This window comes from Seriola lalandi, unplaced genomic scaffold (assembly GCF_002814215.2).
Source record: "Seriola lalandi dorsalis isolate HSWRI2012SDOR001 ecotype SW California unplaced genomic scaffold, Sedor1 jcf7180002055006, whole genome shotgun sequence".
NCBI lineage: Eukaryota > Metazoa > Chordata > Actinopteri > Carangiformes > Carangidae > Seriola > Seriola lalandi.
The window spans coordinates 2,228,853-2,246,769 of NW_019525549.1; the positions used below are offsets into that span (position 1 = coordinate 2,228,853).

At 43.2% G+C, this 17,917-nt stretch overlaps 1 protein-coding gene across 2 annotated transcripts; it reads right to left on the reverse strand.

Moving 5' to 3' along the window:
* Positions 1-1,656: 1,656 nt before the first annotated feature.
* Positions 1,657-16,958, reverse strand: LOC147817198 (uncharacterized). Of its 2 annotated transcripts, none has more exons than XM_087171468.1 (4): positions 16,293-16,958; positions 14,327-14,400; positions 10,989-11,100; positions 1,657-5,813 (listed from the first exon to the last, which is right to left on the reverse strand). In XM_087171468.1, exons 1-4 carry the CDS (start codon positions 16,657-16,659, stop codon positions 4,798-4,800), a joined length of 1,569 nt encoding a protein of 522 aa, XP_087027594.1. In that variant the 5' UTR covers positions 16,660-16,958; the 3' UTR covers positions 1,657-4,797. The 2 variants fall into 2 exon arrangements, with proteins under 2 accessions (XP_087027594.1, XP_087027593.1); XM_087171467.1 differs by having other exon boundaries at positions 10,989-11,103; positions 16,293-16,957.
* Positions 16,959-17,917: the final 959 nt, after the last annotated feature.

The following is a 17,917-nucleotide window of genomic DNA, read 5'->3' on the forward strand; positions in this document are numbered from 1 at the left end:
AGAAGTGACAGCGAGAGAGGGCTAGTAGCTTCTCCTCTCCTCTGTCTCAGCGGAGACCGTCACAACTTCATTCACTCTTTTAACAAAACAAAAAAAAAAAGCAACGAAGGAAGCAGTAAATGGACTTACATATTTAAGACCTAACTAAATGTCATTTATGTAATGTAACAGATAGATTATAGAGAAGTTTATATTCATGAGGTTACAGCACAGAAATGATGGTCACTGCACAGCCAGTTCATTGCAAACCATTTACATGTTTAATGATACCCATACATTTTTAAACACTGGAACAGCTCATGAAAGAATACTAAAAGCAGTGGAGCCTAGTGCCAATGACATCCAAACACCAACACATAAACACGACTCTCTGATATATATTTTTTTACTTTACATCTTTTTACAGTCCTTTGTTTTTTCGTTGAGAACGAAGAGTGATTGAGATTAACGGTTGCACCTCGGGCTTCAACCTGTGAGCAGCTGGGGGGGGTTATAACACTGCAGGTCACATCAACTGGGCTTCGTACCTAAATAATTTAGAAATTAAGTTGTGGAAAACAAACCTCATTGTCTGTCCTCTGGACAGTAGCACATTACATCTCCCCGTCTATGTAAATACATAGTGTATACTGACAGCATGACACACGTAATCATTAAGCACCGTCATACATGAGAAGATGCAGACCTGCATAACAACACTTATTCAACAAAGTGCCAACATTAACCATTCAACAGCAGAAGGCCACTCAGTCAGGACGCTATAGCTATGTGAGTAATGGGGGGCTGTACGTGATGAACACATCATGACAAACAGTGTGTGTCAGCACTCCCTCCAGATTCAGGAAAAGTTTAAGGAAGAGTTGTGGGAACATTTAAAGTGCTTCAAAGGAGGAGTCTGACATTTTGAAGAGCACACTTTCTTGTCGTTCTTGTTCACAGTCAGAAAAGAAGACTGTATATCATTTCTGAGCATACAGTACAGAGACAGGTCCAGCAGGTTGTTAGCCTACAGTAGCAAAAAGGACCAGAGGCAGGTATAATCAATTAGCTTGCTAGCTAGCTTCATAAAAAAAAATGACTCCCAACAACTCCAAAGCTGAAGAAGTATCTCAGACACTTTTCAGACCAGGTCTAGACCGCACTCTGTCATCTTCACCAGTGTAACGGCATAGAAGTGCAAATGTATGCAGATGACACTGCTGTATACACACTTGCACACATGTAAGCTGAGTTAACAGCTGTGAAGCAACAACAATAGCTGTGGAAACATAAAGGCTCGATCATGTCTCAGTTTGAACATTAGCAAGACAACAGGTTTGTTCTTTACTAAAACCACTGAACAGCTTCTAATGGCGATTCATACTGTCACTGAACTTGAATATCTCTGAGTAAAAATCCAAATTTTAATTCTACTGTAAAAATCCATTAAGTAGTCAAAACATTTCTACATTTCTTCACATGTATGGTGGCCCTGAGGGCTCACCACACTGCAACTTATAGAGGATCTATTATAGCCATTTTTAGTGTTCATCATTTCATTATTTGTGTCAACTAAAATAGATTTACATGTTTTAATGTTCTGAAAAGACATTATTTTTCTTCGTCTGCACTCTCTCTGTTAGAGTTCAGTGCTCTATAAGGCCCCCCTCCTCCCTCTTATTGGCAACTACCATGGCAACGACATATTCCGCACAAACAGTTGTGGCGGCTTCGGTTCTACCTTATCAGTTTGCTCAAGAGTTCGATCCTGAACCAGAAGATGACAGACCCGATCCACCTTCACAAGCTGGACTGGAGCAGAAAACAAGCGTACCCACTGTTCTGCGGCTGGAGGGAGGGAGAAATATGAAGAGAGCTGCGAATTAAGACGCTGGACAGTCTGCATAGACTTAGGATGACAATATCCATAACTTGGAATATTTTTATGAGAAACCCTTTTGATTTTTTATGTGTGGACACTTCCAGACTAAAGGAATATAAGTAATGGAGGAACAGACAGTGGACAGGTAGGGTGTCTCCAGCGCCTCACCTCCTGCTGGTTTACAATGGTTTAAATCTGAATGAATTTAACGTTAGTGCGCATAGTTACTGAAAAAGAACTCAGCGGTTAAACTGTGGATACTTTATCTGAGCTAACGAGGTACAGCATGTCAATACTGACCAATGTTTAATCATTTATAGCTTTGCTATGCTGCTTCTTCCTAACATGATCAGGTCACGATTGGGTCACGGGAACGCAGTTAACATCCACAATAACAATGCAGACTGACAGGCTGTGAGGCTGAGTCACCTGTTCAGCCACATCAAGAGTGAATAAGAAATAACCGTTGTGAAAATGATATGTCTAACTGTGCATGGTTTCTGAAGAAGTCCTCCTTGAAGTGCGAGCTCACACTATAATATTTGGAGCATTGGAGAACCATGGAAAAATGAAGTAGATTTCTGCAGGAAATTAAGAACACTGCCTGTCATGGCTATAAAACTAATGAAAACTCTTCATTATACGCGGTTATGTGCTGTGCCTTGTGTGGGGGCATGCCGAGCTTGCAGGTAGGCAGCACCAAGAGAAGTACTGACGTAAATAGGACCAGGAAGTAATGTCTGGACCCCCAAAGACGCGTTTATACAAATGAGAAAATTGTGTTTTTACCCTGACAGAGTTACTCCCTTTGATGTGAACTTTGATCCTTGTGACTCTGGAGACCATTTTCATGCACAAAAACCTATGTAACACACTATAAGTAAGGAAAACTCAGAAAAGCATCATAGGTCCCCTTTTAGAAAACACATGCAAATAAAGAAAGGTGCTGCAAGTAGCACAGACGACAACGGAAGTGTTTCCAGGGGACACAAGTTCCCAGTTCAGGGGCAAAACCCTCTGGAGTATGCTATGAAGGCATGGCCCTTTGTATCTGCCGTAGACCATGACAGCCGAAAAGAAATGAAATGGTCAGCTTCGCAGTGCGTCACCAGCTGTGCCCGCTCTTACTGTGGCATCGCAAAGTACAGCTCCTGTTGTCGAGCAACCTTGACAACACGTAACTTTCTTCACAAAAACTTGAGGTTACTGTTAGCAGCTGAACTGAGCTGAAACCCTTAAATTTAAAAATTGTTGCTGCCATATTGTTTTCATTACCAGCACACAATGATTCATGGGATATGTTGGAACATGACGGACCCGCCTGTTTGGAGCCTTTGTTGTCCAGGAAAAGAAGGACCTGTTTGAAGGAGCCTTTGAAATGGAACGGTCTAGTCTCTCTGCTGTGATGCCGTCCATCTTCAGACACAGCCTCTGAAGGATGAGACCCTAAGCGGAGACACAGCTGATGTTCTGTGATCTGTGTGTTTTCTTCAGGTGCAGTGTATTGAGCCCTCAGGGCCACCGTCCTCCTGTGTTACGTTCTGGGGTCATTAAAACACTCAAGCTTAAACATTCTGACAAAAAGCCAGATCAGTATCATCAGGCTGCAGCTAACGATTCTTCTCATTAACAATTATTCTGATATTTTTTTCTCCATTAAAAGTAAAAAAAATGAAAAATTCATCGACCTTGAAGAAAGATGGAGCTAATTGTCTCATCAATTGTCTTTGTCTTACATTCTCCTGTGTGCGTGTGTGTGTGTTGTTTCATTTCTAAACGTTGACGACAGAAAAAACAAACAGCTTTGGAGTTGTTGGATTGAGTCAGTTTCTCTTTTAACTGAGCTAAGCTAATTGAGCTAACAGAGGCTGGAGGTGTGTGGAGATGTGAAACCACAGAGGATAAGGCAGATTAGATTTCTGTTAGTAACAGCTGCTGCAGCTCTGATTCGTTTAAAATCTAATAAGTCAGGTGATCACTTGCACACCACGGAACAGTCAGCTGATCAGAGGACAGTTCACAGTGTCACCAGACAACGTGCTCCAAACCTAACCGTGACCTTCTGCACACGTCTTCACTATGGTGTTGTCAACACTGTCTGAGGCTGTCTCTGTCCACTCTGTCCGTCCACTCAGTCCACTGTGTCAGTCCACTCCGTCTCAGTCCACTGTGTCTTTCCACTGTGTCTCAGTCCACTCTGTCAGTCCACTCCGTCTCAGTCCACTGTGTCTTTCCACTGTGTCTCAGTCCACTCTCTCAGTCCACTCCGTCTCAGTCCTGGACTGAAGCAGTCATGGACTGAAGCGTTATCAACACTGTCTGAGGCTGTCTCTGTCCATTGAGTCCAGTGGCCACTGTCTCAGTCCACTGTGTCTGTCCAGCATGTCTCAGTCCACTCTGTCAGTCCACTCCGTCTCAATCCAGTCTGTCAGTGTGTCAGTCCACTCTGTCTCAGTCCTTGACTGAGTCAGTCATGGACTGAAGTGTTATCAACATTGTCTGAGGCTGTCTCTGTCCACTCTCTCTGTCCACTCAGTCCACTGTGTCTGTCCACTGTTTCTGTCCACTGTGTCTAAGTCCACTGTGTCTAAGTCCACTGTGTCTCAGTCCATTGTGTCTGTCCACTGTGTCTCAGTCCACTCTGTCTTAGTCGACTGTGCCTGCCCACTGTGTCTCAGTCCACTCTGTCTAATTAGTCTACTGTGTCTCAGTCCACTGTGTCTCATCAGTCTACTCTGTGTCTCTTCAGTCAACTCCGTGTCTCAGTCCACTCTGTGTCTCAGTCTGGCACACAGAGTAAGAAAAGGTTGAGAAGTACACCTTTAAGTTCACATGTTACAGCTATGATCCAGGACATCTACAGTCATCAAAGGACACATTGTCTTCTGGTCTGTTCCTGTTGGTCAGTCTGTGTGGGATCAGATTCAATAGTCAGTCTACAGGCCGCACTGGGACTGCTGCCGGTGTCTGCGGACACTGCACATCTGGCTGAAGGACTGTCCGCAGCGCGAGCAGCTGTAGGGCTTCTCCTGTGTGTGGACTGTGCGGTGTCTCTTAAGGTGGCTGGATGAGATGAAGCTCTTCCCGCACAGTGTGCATCGGTACCGCCTCTCTCCAGTGTGGATGAGGAGGTGGACCCGCAGGTTGTTGGGCTGGGCGAAACCTTTTCCACAGTGGGGGCAGGTGTAGGGCCTCTCCCCGGTGTGCACCCGCTGGTGCAGCTCCAGAGCTGCTGTGCTTGGGAAGACACGGCCGCACACGGCGCACACAGCAGGGTCTTTAGCGGCGGTGGCGCTCCTGTAAGGCCGCCGCTGGCTGGTCGTGGTGGCAGAGGGAGCTGATGGGGGAGGGGGAGGAGGAGGTGGTGGAGGTGGTGCAGCCACGACAGCAGCAGCAGCGGCAGCGGCGGCAGCCATGTCAAAGGAGGCGGCAAAAGCAGCCATTTCATGAGCTCCACCAGTGAAGAGCACGGTGGGAGGATCAAGACTGTCTCCTCCTCCCTGGGGAGGGAAGGAGGCAGACGAGTGTCCAGTGTCTGTGTTCCCCAAACCCAGCTGAGCGACTGCATATGCTGCTCCAAGATGGCTGACCCGCTCCTGCATCCAGGCCAGGTCCAGGCCCAGGCCGCTGAGGCGCTCTGGGCTGGGCTCATCTGACGCCACAGGCAGCTGGGAGGGAGGGAGTTCTTCTTCTACGGTGTCATCCGTCTGGACCTCTGGCTTCAGAGTGCCGTCTGTATGGCTTGCTCTGAGGTCCCTGCAAGCGGCTTCAGGGGCCAGGAATCCCCTGCTGCCAACGGTCAAACCGCCCGGAGGCTTGGTGGATTTACGTTTGGCTCGAGGCTTGCAGGTCAGGTCCATGGAGGCGTTGGTAGGGGAGGGGGTGGGGTGTATGGAGGAAATACCAGTGTCAAGAATATCACTGGGGGGGGGCTCTTCACTGGGCTCTAGGGCTGGGGAGGAGCAGAGAGCCACAGAGGGAGGGGGTGAGTGAAAAGAAAGAAAAAAAGGAAAGAAAAAATTGTTGTTCAATTTCTCTCAGAGAACTGAGGAGGTCTGAAAATCTGCTTCAGGGACGACTCTAGACCACATTAGATCTAGCAGTCTTAACCCTTCTTTCACTCTGTCCTCACTGTCCCCACGGTGTCTTCCATCTTCCTTCATTCTGTCCTCACACTGTCCTCAATCTGTCCTCACTTTTCCTTCACTCTGCCCTTACTCTTCATTCACTCTGTCCTCACACCGTCCCCACTCTTCCTTCACTCTGTACGCACTCTGTCCTAAATCTTCACCCACTCTGTCCTCACTCTTCCTTCACTCTGTCCTCACTTCACTCTGTCCTCACTCTGTCCTTACTCAATCCCAGGCTTGCTTCACTCTGTCCTCACTCTTCCTTCACTCTGTCCAAACTGTCCTCACACTGTCTTCACTCTTTCTTCACTCTTTCCTCTCTTCCTTCAGTGTGTCCTCATTCTTCCTTCACTCTTCCTTACCTCTGTCCTCAAACTGTCCTCACTCTGTCCTCAGTGTCCCCACACTGTGCTCCATCTTCCTTTACTCAGTCCTCAATATGTCCTCACACTGTACTCATTCTGTCCTTACTCTTCCTTCACTCTGTACTCACAACGTCCCCACTCTTCATTTACTGTCTTCACTCTGTCCTTGCACTGTCCACAATATGTTCTACACTGTACTCACTCTGTCTTCACTTCCTTAACTGTGTCCCCACTCTGTCCTTTAACTATCTTCACTCTGTCTTCACTCTTCCTTAACTGTGTCCCCATTCTGTCCTTTAACTATCTTCACTCTGTCTTCACTCTTCTTTCACTCTGTCCTCACCCTGTTTCCATTCTGTCCTCACACTATCGTCACTCTGTCCAGACTCTGTATTAACAGTTCTCAATCTGTCCTCACTCTTCCTTAACTCTGCTCTCCCTCTTCCTTCACTCTGTCCTAAATCTTCCCCCACTCTGTCCCCACTCTTTCTTCACTCTTACCTCATTCTGTTCTCACACTGTCCCCACTCTGTTCTCACCCTGTCTCCACTCTATCCTCAAACTGCCCTCACTCTGTCCGCACTTTTCTTTCGCTCTGTCCTCACCCTGTCCCCACTCTTTACTCACACTGTCCTCACTATTCCTTAACTCATTCCTCACTCTTCCTTCACTTTGTCCTCACACTGTCCTTCACTCTTCCTTCACTGTCCTCATTCTTCCTTCACTCTTACTTCACTCTGTCCTCAGTCTGTCTTCACTCTTCCTTAACTCTGTCCGCACTCGTCCTTCACTCCGTCCTCACAATGCCCTCACTCTTCCTTCACTCCGTCCTCACAAACTGTCCTCACTCTGTAGTCACTCTTGCTTCATTCTTTCCTCACTCTGTCCCCATTCTGTCCTCAAACTCTCCTCACACTGTATTCACTCTTCCTTCACTCTGTCCTCACACTGTCCCCACTCTGTCCTCAAACTGTCCTCACTCTTTCTTCACACTGTCCTCACACTGTCCCCACTCTGTCCTCACACTGTCCTCACTCTTTCTTCATTCTTTCCTCACTCTGTCCTCACCCTGTCCCCACTCTATCCTCAAACTGCCCCACACTGATTCTTACCTCTGTCCTCATTCTTTTATCACACTGTCCTCACTCTTCCTTCACTCTGTCCTTAGTAATTCTTCACTCTGTACTCACTCTTCCTTCACTCTGTCCTCCCTCTTCCTTAACTCTGTCCTCAATCTTTCCTTACACCGTCCTCACTCTTCCTTCATTCTGTCCTCACTCTTCCTTCAGTCTGTCCTCAAACTTTCCTCACTCTGTCCACACTGTGCTCACTCTTCCTTCATTCTGTCCTCACTCTTCTTTAACTCTGTCCTCACTCTTTCCTCACAATGTCCTAACTCTTGCTTCACTCTGTCCTACCTATTCCTTCACTCTGTCCTCAAACTGTCCTCACTCTGTCCTCACATTGTCCTCACACTGTCCTCACTCTGTCCTCACTCTTCCTTAACTCTGTCCTCACTCTTCCTTCACTCTGTCCTCAAACTGTCCTCACATTGTCCTCACTCTGTTCTCACTCTTTCCTCATTTTTTATTACCTCTGTCCTCACACTGTCCTCAATCTTGCTTCACTCTGTCCTCACATTGTCCTCACTCTGTCCTCACACTGTCCTCCATCTTCCTTCACTCTGTCCTCGCTCTTTACTCACTTATTATTACCTCTGTCCTCACTATTTCTTCACTCTGTCCTCAAACTGTCCTCACATTATCCTCACTCTGTCCTCACTCTTTCCTCACTTTTTATTACCTCAGTCCTCACTCTGTCTTCACACTGTCCTCAGTCTTCCTTAACTCTGTTCTCACACTGTCCTACCTATTCCTTCACTCTTTCTACACTCTGTCTTCAAACTGCCCTCACTGTGTCCTCAATCTTTACTCACTCTGTGCTAACTCTTCCTTCACTCTGTCCTCAAACTGTCCTCACTCTGTCCTCACATTGTCCTCACTTTGTCCTCACACTGTCCTCCATCTTCCTCCACTCTGTCCTCACACTCTTGATTCACTTTGTCCTACCTATTCCTTCACTCTTCCTTCACTCTGTCCTCACTCTTGCTTCACTCTGTCCTCACTCTTCCTTCACTCTGTCCTCGCGCTGTCCTCACACTGTCCTCTCTTTCTTCACTTTGTCCTCACTCTTTCCTCACTTTTTATTACCTCTGTCCTCACTCGTCCTTTACTCTGTCCTCACTCTTCCTTCACTCTGTCCTCACTCTTCCTTAACTCTGTCCTCACTCGTCCTTTACTCTGTCCTCAAACTGTCCTCACTCTTTCGTCACTTTTTATTACCTCAGTCCTCACTCTGGCCTCACACTGTCCTCAGTCTTCCTTAACTCTGTCCTCAATCTTCCTTCATTCTGTCCTCACTCTTCTTTAACTCTGTGCTCAAACTGTCCCCCATCTTCCTTCACTCTGTCCTCGCACTGTCCTCACACTGTCCTCTCTCTTTCTTCACTCTGTCCTCACTTTTTATTACCTCTGTCCTCACTCTGTCCTCTCACTGTCCTCACTGTAATCACTCTTGCTTCACTCTGTCCTGCCTATTCCTTCACTCTTTCTTCACTCTGTCCTCACTCTTCCTTCATTCTGTCCTCACTCTTCCTAAACTCTGTCCTCACTCTGTCCTCACTCTTCCTTCAGTCTGTCCTCAAACTTTCCTCACTCTGTCCACACTCTGTGCTCACTCTTCCTTCATTCTGTCCTCACTCTTCCTTAACTCTGTCCTCACTCTTTCCTCACACTGTCCTAACTCTTGCTTCACTTTGTCCTACCTATTCCTTCACTCTTCCTTCACTCTGTCCTCACTCTGTCCTCACATTGTCCTCATTCTGTCTTCCACACTGTCCTCCATCTTCCTTCACTCTGTCCTCGCACTGTCCTCACTATGTCCTCACACTGTACTCACTCTGTCCTAACTCTTCCTTCACTCTGTATTCACTCAGTCTTCACACTGTCCATTCAGTCCTAGTTTAACTTCAAAAGTCACAGTTGGGCTTTGAACAGCAAGTCCCAGCCAGGTTCATCACTTTTCAGTCTACCCTGGAAACACTTCCCTTGTGTTGTTGTACTGAATTTACACTGCATTTGTGTATTTGAATATCTTGTGATTTTTTGCAGCGCATGTGTTGTCAGACTGATGAAGATGTTTCTGAATTTGCAGTGTGTCTGTGTCTTTGCATTTGTTTTCTTAAGTTGCAGTGCGTTGACCTCTCAGGGCCACCGCAGTATGAGCCAAATGTGTCTCTAAGGTCTGCAGGAGCAGTTAGTGGAGTCCTGAGTTAAAACCAAACAGGATGAAATGTCTTTCAGCCACTCTGCTGCCCCCTGCTGGAACCAGCTGGAACCAGCCCCCACTGGAGATCAGATCTGCCCAAACTGTAACTTGCTTTAAAAAGAAGCTAAAAACTGCTTTTCTCCTCTGCCTTCATCTAAATTTCAATCTTGCACTTTGATCTATTCACATTTGATAATCTGTGTTTTTTTCTTATCTTGCTTTTTACTTCTATTTGTATCCTTTTTTTATTCATGTTAAGCACATTGAATGAGCTCTGTGTTTGATAATGTGCTATACAAATAAATTTGCTTCTGGGAGCATCTTCTGAAATGCCCCCTCCCTCCCCAATGCTGGGCAGGTGGAGGGAGCAAGCAGGCTGAAACAGGAGACCAGAAACTCAAACAGGACTGGGCTTTCAAGGGCATGTCAGCGACACTACAAAGTGACCAAAAAATGGAGATGACCAGTGAGTGTGCTGGTGTTTCATAGTGGGTGGATGCTGCCTTGGACGATCTGTCTCAGGCTACATCGACACCAATACGTTTTAGATTTAAATCTCATCCACACTAAACATAGACTTTCCAAAACGCTGCTGAATCCATTTTATTTTGAAAACTTTGGGATTGTGTTGTAGTCTGGATAGACATAAACTAAGACTTTTGGAAGCAATGACGTAACACCCTTGGTACCGTGGGTCCTCACCACAACAGCCTCAACCATAACATGGATAGCAAAATACAAGATTTACTGACCTTGTTGTCTTTGCTAGTACCTGTTAGTGTTCTGCATTTTAATACTACAGCTGTGTTTGCTGTTCCACGTTCGTAGTATTTTCTGAAACTAACCAACTGCAGAGAAGAAAATCTGCTTCCTGTTTACACTGGCTCACACATGCTCAGTGTAGGTGAATGGTCATGTGATGTATGTTTTCAGGTGTGTTAGAATAGACGGAGACTGATTTAGAGCTGAGCGTAAAAGTGTGGACGTAGCCTGATGTGCTGAGGCGGAGCGTTGAGGGGATGAACCAATAGAAGAGCCTGTAGGAGAGCCTGTATGAAACAGGATGTAAACAGTAAGCAGATCTGTTGTGTAGTGAACTTGTTTTCTCATGTTAAATGAACTTAATTGAGACGACGTTGACCTAATTACTCGAGCAAAGTTCAGGTAGCTCATCTGTGCAGCTTCAATGATTGACAGTGATGATGACTGAAACTCAGGGGTGGTTAACTTTTCATCAGTTCACCTTCATGTCCTTCTTTGTGTTAAAACCAAATAAACACTAAGTGAATCATGAGTTACACTCACCTGTGGACAGGCCGCACTCAGCCATGATGTTCACTTCCACCTTCAGGTCCAAGTTGCAGTCGTCTCTCTCCACTTTCTCCTGCTTCACCAGAGGCAACACCTTGGTCTCGCCCTGCTGTGACACAGTGAGAAGCAGCTGGAACACATCTGCATTTATCATTTACCACACAGAGGTGGGGAATAACCACCGACTCAGTTACAAGAACTTTAACCACCTTCTACTTTTCAGTAGATGTTTAGAGAAAAATCATATTTTTTTAGGTCTGTGTACATTCAGGGAGTTTTTTCGTTTTAAACCAAAAACAGTGCAGAATTCTTTTTTTTTTTTTGTTGTTGTCACAATTAAAAAACGAAAAACAAGAACATCAAATCAGAAGAAACGGTCCAAATTTGGGATTTGCAAATTCCCTTTTTTCATTTTTTTTGTTTAATTGAGGAATGAAGAAAGGTAGTCAGGTGACACAGAAGTAAAGGTAAATACTGTATTTCAAAATAAAAGCTAAGAGGATAGTGTGGCCATTCTACAAAAGTGCAACATTATGCAAGCACAGATAGATAAAGATTTTTTTTTTGCTTTGCATTAACACATGAAAAAAATATTTTATCTCTAGACTGTGATGTATTTCAAAGTAAAAGCCAAGAGGATGGTGTGGCCATTCTATAAAAGTGCAACATTTTGCAAGCACTGATAGATAAAGATTTTTATCTTCAGACTGTGATTTATTATTTACTTGTGTACTATGAATTAATAGGCTAATTGATTAACATGTGGAAATACACTGTGTGGTTTTTTCCAAATAGTTGTTGTCTAAAAAAAAACGTAAATACAGCTGTTTTTTCGTTTTTGGTTTAAAACAAAAAAACTAACTGCCTGCTATGTACACTGACCTTTTTACTCTTTGACACATTCATCCTGCTGCTTTTATTTATTTATTATTTTATATATTTATAGATATTATGCTAAGAGGCTGGTTGTCTACTGATCCCAGGTCTGGTGGATCATCACTGTATCTAAAGTGGGAGTTTCACAGGAGCTTCCACCAAGCTTATTATCGTTAACTAAAAAAGTAATAAACCAGATGTGAAAAAAAAAATGTATTAACTTAATTAAAGAATTACCGCCTCTGGCAAAACACTTTTTCTGTTCTCAGGATATTGCGTTCACAAGGCCAAAACTGCATTTTGTGAGGTCACTGTGACCTTTGACAACCAAAGTCTATTCAGTTTATCCTTGAGTCATAATGAATATTTGTGCAAAAGTTGAAGAAGTTCCTTCAAGGTGTTACAGAGATATCACGTCCATGAGAATGAGACTGACGACCTGAAAACAAAATGGATGCTCTGACTGGTGCTGGGCAGAGGAATAAAAACAATACTTAACTGAAACTGTGTTGTGTGTTCACAAAACTAATCTGAAGTAAAATTACAGAGAAAATGTTTTTAGTTTGGTCTCTCTTTCAGACATCAGCCTGTAGTGTTTTGGCTGGATATGAAATCTATCTTCAGTTTTTTTACCTTTGTCAGGTGGAGCAATATCTCACAACTGATTAGCTCTCGGTGTTCGACCAGTAGATGTGACCTTCAAGTGTCAACAACATCAATGATGTCATGTATTTTATTGTTAATTAACTGCAGTGACACTCCAGTTCACTGATGAGTTCATGTTGAGTCGGTTAATCTAAATGAGTCAAACCTCTGCAGTTTGTCTAGGTATCATCAGATAATCCATAATTAATCCATAATCCATAATACTTTGCAATTTGGAAACAAAGAAACTGTAAATATGTTGTTTCAAAACCAGAACAGAAACATGACCTGTAAATGTATCCTGGTGTAGATCCTGTACTTTTATGTCCTCTTGGCTTTCATTTTGACCTTTTTTACACTTCACTTACTCTTCCTGTCTGTCCACCAATCTACTATCTTTACCTAATAAGGAATCAAAAAATGAATTTGCAAAAACTACAATTTAACAGCTTTTTGAATTTGATTTTCATGCTTTTTGTTTTGAAACAAAAAAAGAACAGACTACATGATTTCGTTTTTGGTTAAAAATGTATCGTACAAAAAAAAATTCGAGAATAAAAAACTAAACGAGCAAACCTGCTTTAAAACGAATTAAAATTAACTGAAATTGGAAAGAAAAAGTCAAAACAAAAAAAAATAAAAAATAAAAACTAACACTGTTTAAACAGCGCTAATAGTTTCTATTCACACACTGCAGAGAGCTGTGTCTGTTGTGTATTACAGTATATACAAAGATTGGGCTGATATTCAATCATGTCGAATATCACAATTTTTACCACCATATATGATATTTTTAATAATGATTATTATGATGATTAATGATGATTAAAAATTGTTTATTTTCAGTTTTGCAGCTTTACCCTCATGTCACTGCTTTGCTTACTGTACCTTGACATATGACAAATAAAACTTACCTTAAACATAAAATACAATAATGTAATTATATTAGAAAAAAAGCAACAAAAAACAGTAATATGATGTATGAATTACTGAATAATATAATCGCAATTTTGGACTGGACTGTATCGACATATTAAATTTGAAGATACACAACATTAGAGCTAATACTGTGTGTTCATGCTGCTGTATAAACTTCAGGTCATTCATGTTGCCGACGAGGAGACTGGTGTACACGCAGCAGATTATAATAACAAGATGACTATGAATACAGTGTATGGTCATCTGAGGAAGAGCGTCTGTGGTTGAACATCATCACCATCATCGTCATCATCCAGGTGGAATAAAATAAAAGGGAAAAGATAGCCAGCACTTTTACTTTTACTCAGAGTCAAGTAGTTATTTTGGTTTTTTCACTTGCTTGAGTCTGAGAATAGTCTCTCAAACCTCTGGTCCAACAGGTCAGGTCACCGGGTCCTGGTTTATCAACATGTGCTGACGTTCCTCTGTGTTGAACTGAACTTTCAAAATCGTCATGAATCCCTGCTGGCTGAGTCAGCATTGACTGACACATGGTTTCTCTTCCAAAAACAGTATTCACTGTAGACGATTCCTCTGTGAAATGTTCATGAGATTGAACAGGTCGTGGGATGCCTCTGTATCTCACCTGGTGGAGCATGTACCACATGGACCTTGTCCTGACTGCAGCGGCCATGGGTTTGAGTGATTCACGGCCTTATGCTGCATGTCCTCCCCTCTCTCTCTCCCTGACTCTCCTGTCTGTCTCTCACTGTACTATCAAAATAAAGGCAAAAATGCCCAAAAAACTTAAAAAAGTAAATAAATAAAAAAATTTTTTTTTTTTAAAGACATAACAGGCTGCACTTGAAAACATTCTGCGGATTAATCTTTACCTTTGAAATCTGATGGAGAGATTTGTCTTCAGACCTGGCAGGAAGAGGCACCAGAGGCCGATGGTCATCAGGTCCTGGAGAACAACACAAGATCCCCAGTGAGAGCTGTCCACAGGTGTGTCAGCTGACATGATTAACAGTTAGTCATTTCTTACAACACAGAAGAAGACAATCTACTCGGTGGCGAAAACGGAAGATAGACCCTCTCCTCCTGAATCCATATCCAACTGTGACGTCAGAATATACTGACAAAATCTAACTGTGATATTTAAAATAAGTATGTGTATGCGTAGTGCAAGTTCAGTTTAAGAGTGTTAGGTTGGATGTTATGATTACAGTTGTTCTGAATGTCCTTGCTCAACGTCATTCAGAATCTGCCTTAGAGTCTGAAAAAAATAATGATTTGACATTTTTTTAGATAATTATTGATAATGTTTTTTGTGATAACATTTTTGGCCCTATTGCCCACCCCCAGATGAATCTGAGTCCAGGCTTCCCTCTCTTAGCCTCTGCTCTCTGACCGAGTCTGTCTGCTGTATGTTACTGAGCAGAGGTCTGCATGACAAACAGGATCTGAGGTCATCAGGTAACTTAAGGTTTAACGCTGTGTTTTCAGTCCTACGACGGTGGTTCACTTGTTACTGGGGTAAATCACCATGTTAACTGATGCAGAACTCCTAACTTCAGAGGATCAGATCAAAACATGTCAACAGCCAAACTACTTGACCAATCAGATCACTGGAAACACTGAGTGATCATTCCTACAGGATCCTGACAGGGACAAAAGAATTTACAATTAAGTGATCAACAATTAAGATCAGTAGATATTTATATAAATCAGTGAATGGTTTTGCTGTTTGAGTCTTTCCATGTGTCACTCAGGTTTTAAAACAGAGCCTCTTACAAACAGGAGAGTTTATCACTAAATAACTACATAATAACTATTAGAGCTTCATTTGACCTGAACACAGATACTTTAATCAACAGGATTCCTGACAGTGAAGAAGCTTTTACTCTCTTCTTCATCACTGAGCTCAGAATAACATGAGGAGAAATAAAAACTAAACCAACAATGATCCACACACTGTTCAATATTTACATGATTAGAAATGAACATCTCAGTCCGACTGACTCATTAGACATAAACTAATTTTCTTCTCTCCTCTCTTATCACATGTTCATAACAGTTCAGTTCATCATCAGACAAAAGAGCAAAAATACTCAGTAAGAAACTTCATGATAATTCATACTCTTATTTACAATATAGCCTTAGTCTGACCTTCATATTAATTATATTTAGAAATATTTATTTTTTATTCTAATCATGTGATCATATTATTTACATTTCAAATTATTGAATATCACTTTATGAGGTCACTATAACTGAATTTACTGACAAGTATTGTTGTGTATTTTGGGCTTATATGACTACCGTAGAAGGAGCACCCCAAAAGAGTTATGGGTAACCAATATATTCTGCTCCATTGTTATTAGCCATGATGCTATGAGACACACTGCGTTGGTGAAATAAATGGTTAATGTTCAGTCTGAGTCTTTGTATGATTAATTACTGGTAACTGCTGTTTATTAAGAACCTTGTACTCCATCCCTGACACTGCAACGACTTTCTGAAGGGAAATCTCAGATCACACTGACCAATAACTTCTTCAGTCCATTCTGATCTGACATCTGACTTCCAGGTCCCCCTTTAAGCTTTATTAATGGTTATTAATTCATTAATGTGTCTTTTTGATCCTCTGGGAAACAGCTGAAGTGTCTAGAAACTGATTATTAGCATCTTATCAACTGGTCAGAGAGCGAGTCTGTATGTGTGAGGACGTGTGTGTGAGGAGGATATATTTGTGTGTGTGTGTGTGTGTGTGTGTGTGTCTGCCTTCCTCAGGCTCGTGTCTCCTACTTGGGGCTGGTGTCAGCAGCAGGCCAGCTGCAGCCTCCACCTCTTTACCTTCGGGTGGCCTGAAGTGAGCGGCGGTGATCTCCTCCCGCTGACTGCGCCTCCTCATCTTCCTCTCGTAGCTCCTCATCTTCACATCCATGTCTCGCAGCTTCTGCCGCAGAACATCGTTCTCCTTCTCGCTCTTCTGCCGCTCCTGCTCCATCTGGGAGCGCAGCGCCGCGTAGCCATCGTCTACCAGTTTGCAGATCTCCACCACCGCGGAATTGGCCAGGATCTCTATGATCGAGGCGATCTGCGCCTGGAAGCCGACACAGTCCGCCATCGCCGCCTGGGCTGTGTGCTCCTGCGCGGACAGATGTGCGCGGCGGTACTCGGGTGTCAGCAGATCCACGCAGCTGGATGTGACTGGAGACATGCAACAAGCTCAGAGTCAGGCTCACTCTGTCCGTCCGTCCGTCTGTCTTCCACCCCTCTGCTGCTTAACAATGTTGTGATTCTATGAAGTGCCACAGTCGCCTCCTGATGACGTCAGTTTGTTGTTCAGCATCACTTCAGTCAGCTGAGTCAAAATCTTTCCTTTCTCCTGAAATGTCATTATTCACCCGGTTAGCAGAGGTTTCCACATCTGTCCATCAGCCGCTGTGGTCTGGAACCAGCCCCAACACTGATGTTCGAACAAGGAACACATCCTGGTTTTGTCTGTGGACCATCAGACCACACGCCATGTTCCTGAGCTTATCAGTTCTGGTTGTGTTTGATTTCCCTTCGCCATTCACACGATTTAAGTCTTAAAAGCTTCATGTCTAACCACAGCTCATGAAGTGTTTCTGGGCACGAGGAGAAACTGTGACCCTCTTTGATATGAAAGGAACCAATTTCTTTTAAGAACCACAGACTATAAAGAACCCCATATTGTATATGAAATAAATACAAAAAAACACATTGTTGTATGAAGAACCATAGATTGTAAATAAAGAACCACTCACTGTAAATAAAGAACCACATGCATGTATGTGAAGAACCACATGCATGTATGTGAAGAACCACAGTTTGTATATAAAGAACCAACAATTGTAAATAGAGAAATTGTAAATAAAGAAGCACAGATTGTATATCAAGGACCATATATTGTATATGAAGAACCAAAGATTGTAAACAAAGAACCACATAGTGTATATGAGGAGACACACATTGTATATGATGAACCATAGACTGTGAATAAAGAACCGCAGGGTGTATGTGAAGCTAGTTGAATATGAAGAACCACAGATTGCATTTGGAGAACCACACACTGTAAATAAAGAAGTGTTAAGAGTTTCAAAAATTTTAACCTATATGAACAGGTTCAAATAAACACATTCTGAGTCATTTTATTGAAAAATTCTTTATCAATAAGTTGTGTTGATTTACATCCGTTTTCTTCTGCTTATCCAGGATTGGGTTGCAGTGGCAGCTTCCAGACATCCCTCTCCTCAGCAACGCTTTCCAGCTCCTCCTCGGGATCCCACGGTGTTCCCAGGCCAACTGGGAAATGTAATCCCTCCAGTGAGCTCTGGATCAACCCAAGAGCCTCCTTCCAGTTGGATGTGCACAAAAAGTCCCAAAGGAAGGCACCCAGGAAACATCCTAATCAGATGGCTGAACCACCTAAACTTGCAATGTGAAGGAGCAGC